The sequence below is a fragment of the Geospiza fortis genome, unplaced genomic scaffold, assembly GCF_000277835.1.
Source record: "Geospiza fortis unplaced genomic scaffold, GeoFor_1.0 scaffold26, whole genome shotgun sequence".
Taxonomy (NCBI): Eukaryota; Metazoa; Chordata; class Aves; order Passeriformes; family Thraupidae; genus Geospiza; species Geospiza fortis.
In genome coordinates this window covers 1840212-1841575 of record NW_005054425.1, presented here as the reverse complement: position 1 = coordinate 1841575, position 1364 = coordinate 1840212, and the positions used below count along the sequence as shown (strand labels likewise).

At 72.2% G+C, this 1364-nt stretch overlaps 1 protein-coding gene across 1 annotated transcript in view; it reads left to right on the top strand.

Moving 5' to 3' along the window:
• Positions 1-1273, top strand: part of EPS8L3 (EPS8 like 3) — a 4913-nt gene extending 3640 nt beyond the window's left edge. The window contains exons 7-12 of the mRNA XM_031061754.1: positions 63-137; positions 226-374; positions 468-579; positions 775-852; positions 956-1069; positions 1178-1273. Of these exons, the coding sequence (XP_030917614.1) occupies positions 63-137; positions 226-374; positions 468-579; positions 775-852; positions 956-1069; positions 1178-1273 (624 nt within the window). The remainder of the gene's footprint in view (positions 1-62; positions 138-225; positions 375-467; positions 580-774; positions 853-955; positions 1070-1177) is intronic.
• The last annotated feature ends 91 nt before the right edge of the window (positions 1274-1364 follow it).

Sequence of the window (1364 nt, the reverse complement as noted above, 5' to 3'; positions counted from 1 at the left end):
GGGGGGGCTGTGTGAGGACAGGGGGGGCTCCGTGGGGACACCTTTGCACCCACCCCCCATAGGGACGGAGCCACCGCTACGTGACGGAGCCGGAGCCCCCCGAGCTGCTGCGCCTCATCTTCTCAGCTCTGTCCTTCGTGAGTGCCCCCAGAGCGGGTCCCACCGCCCGGGATGTGTGCCACGGGTGGGCATCGCCCCTCACTGCCCCGTGCCCGTCCCCCGCAGGTGCTCGGGCACTGCCCCAGCCCCGGGCTGGCCCCGGCCGTGCAGAGCCCGCAGCTCCTGCCCCAGGCGCTGCAGCTCCTCGAGGAGACCCTGGGCGATGAGGATTACGGCGTCTGGAAGAGCCTCGGCACCGCCTGGAACAAGTCCAGGTGGGCTCCAGCCCCCCGACACCGAGAAAGGAGGGTCTGGATTTGAGGGGGGGTCCCAGCGCCCACCGCGGTGCCCCCCTCCCGATGTTGTAGGGCCGAGTACCCCAACAGCGAGCGGGTGCCCGCGTACACCCCGGTTTTCTCGGACGGGTGGCTGCCCCCCGTGATGGAGCAGGAACGCCGGGGGAGCCTCCAGGACACCCCAGCGCGTGCCTCAGTTTCCCCAGCTCAGTCGCGACCTTCCCCGTCCCTGCGCCCCGCACAGGCAGCGGGCACCGGCTGGAGGGGCCATCCCGGCCAGGAGTGAGTGTCCCCCTGTCCCTGCCCTGCGGAGGGCCGGGGCAGGCTCTGGGCACTGATGCAGCCCCTCCCCACCCCCAGATCCGCGCTCCCTGCCCAGGGGCTGGTCCGAGCCCTGTACGACTTCCAGGCCAGGAACTCGCAGGAGCTGAGCGTCAGGAAGGGGGACACGCTGCAGGTGGGAGCGGGGCGGCCCCTCCGTGGGCGGGGGGCGCAGCTGGGACCCCGCAGAGCGTCCCCCAGGGCCCTGCCCTCCATTGCCCCCCTTGTCACCTGCCCAGGTCCTGGACCAGCAGAGGAAGTGGTGGCTGGTGCAGGACGAGCGGGGGGACAGGGGACACGTCCCTGGCAACATCCTGGAGCCCCTCCCGGAGCCTGGACACAGCTCCAGACAGGTGGGAGACCCCTCTGCCCTCCCTTCCCCGCGCCCCCACCAGGACGGGGTGGCCGGCGGTACCGCGATGTCCCCTCCCAATGTCCCCTCCCGATGTCCCCCTCTCCAGGACAGCCCCCCCACCCTGCACCCCAGCTCCTCGCCGGCAGAGGTGACGGCCTGGCTGATGGACAAGGGCTTCTCGCGGATGTACGTGGTCCCCTGAGCCCCCTCCCCACCTCAGAACCCGCCTGGGTCTATTTGGGGCTGGGGGAGAGCCCGGCTCACCCCTGGCGCCCCCCCCCCCCCCCCCGCAC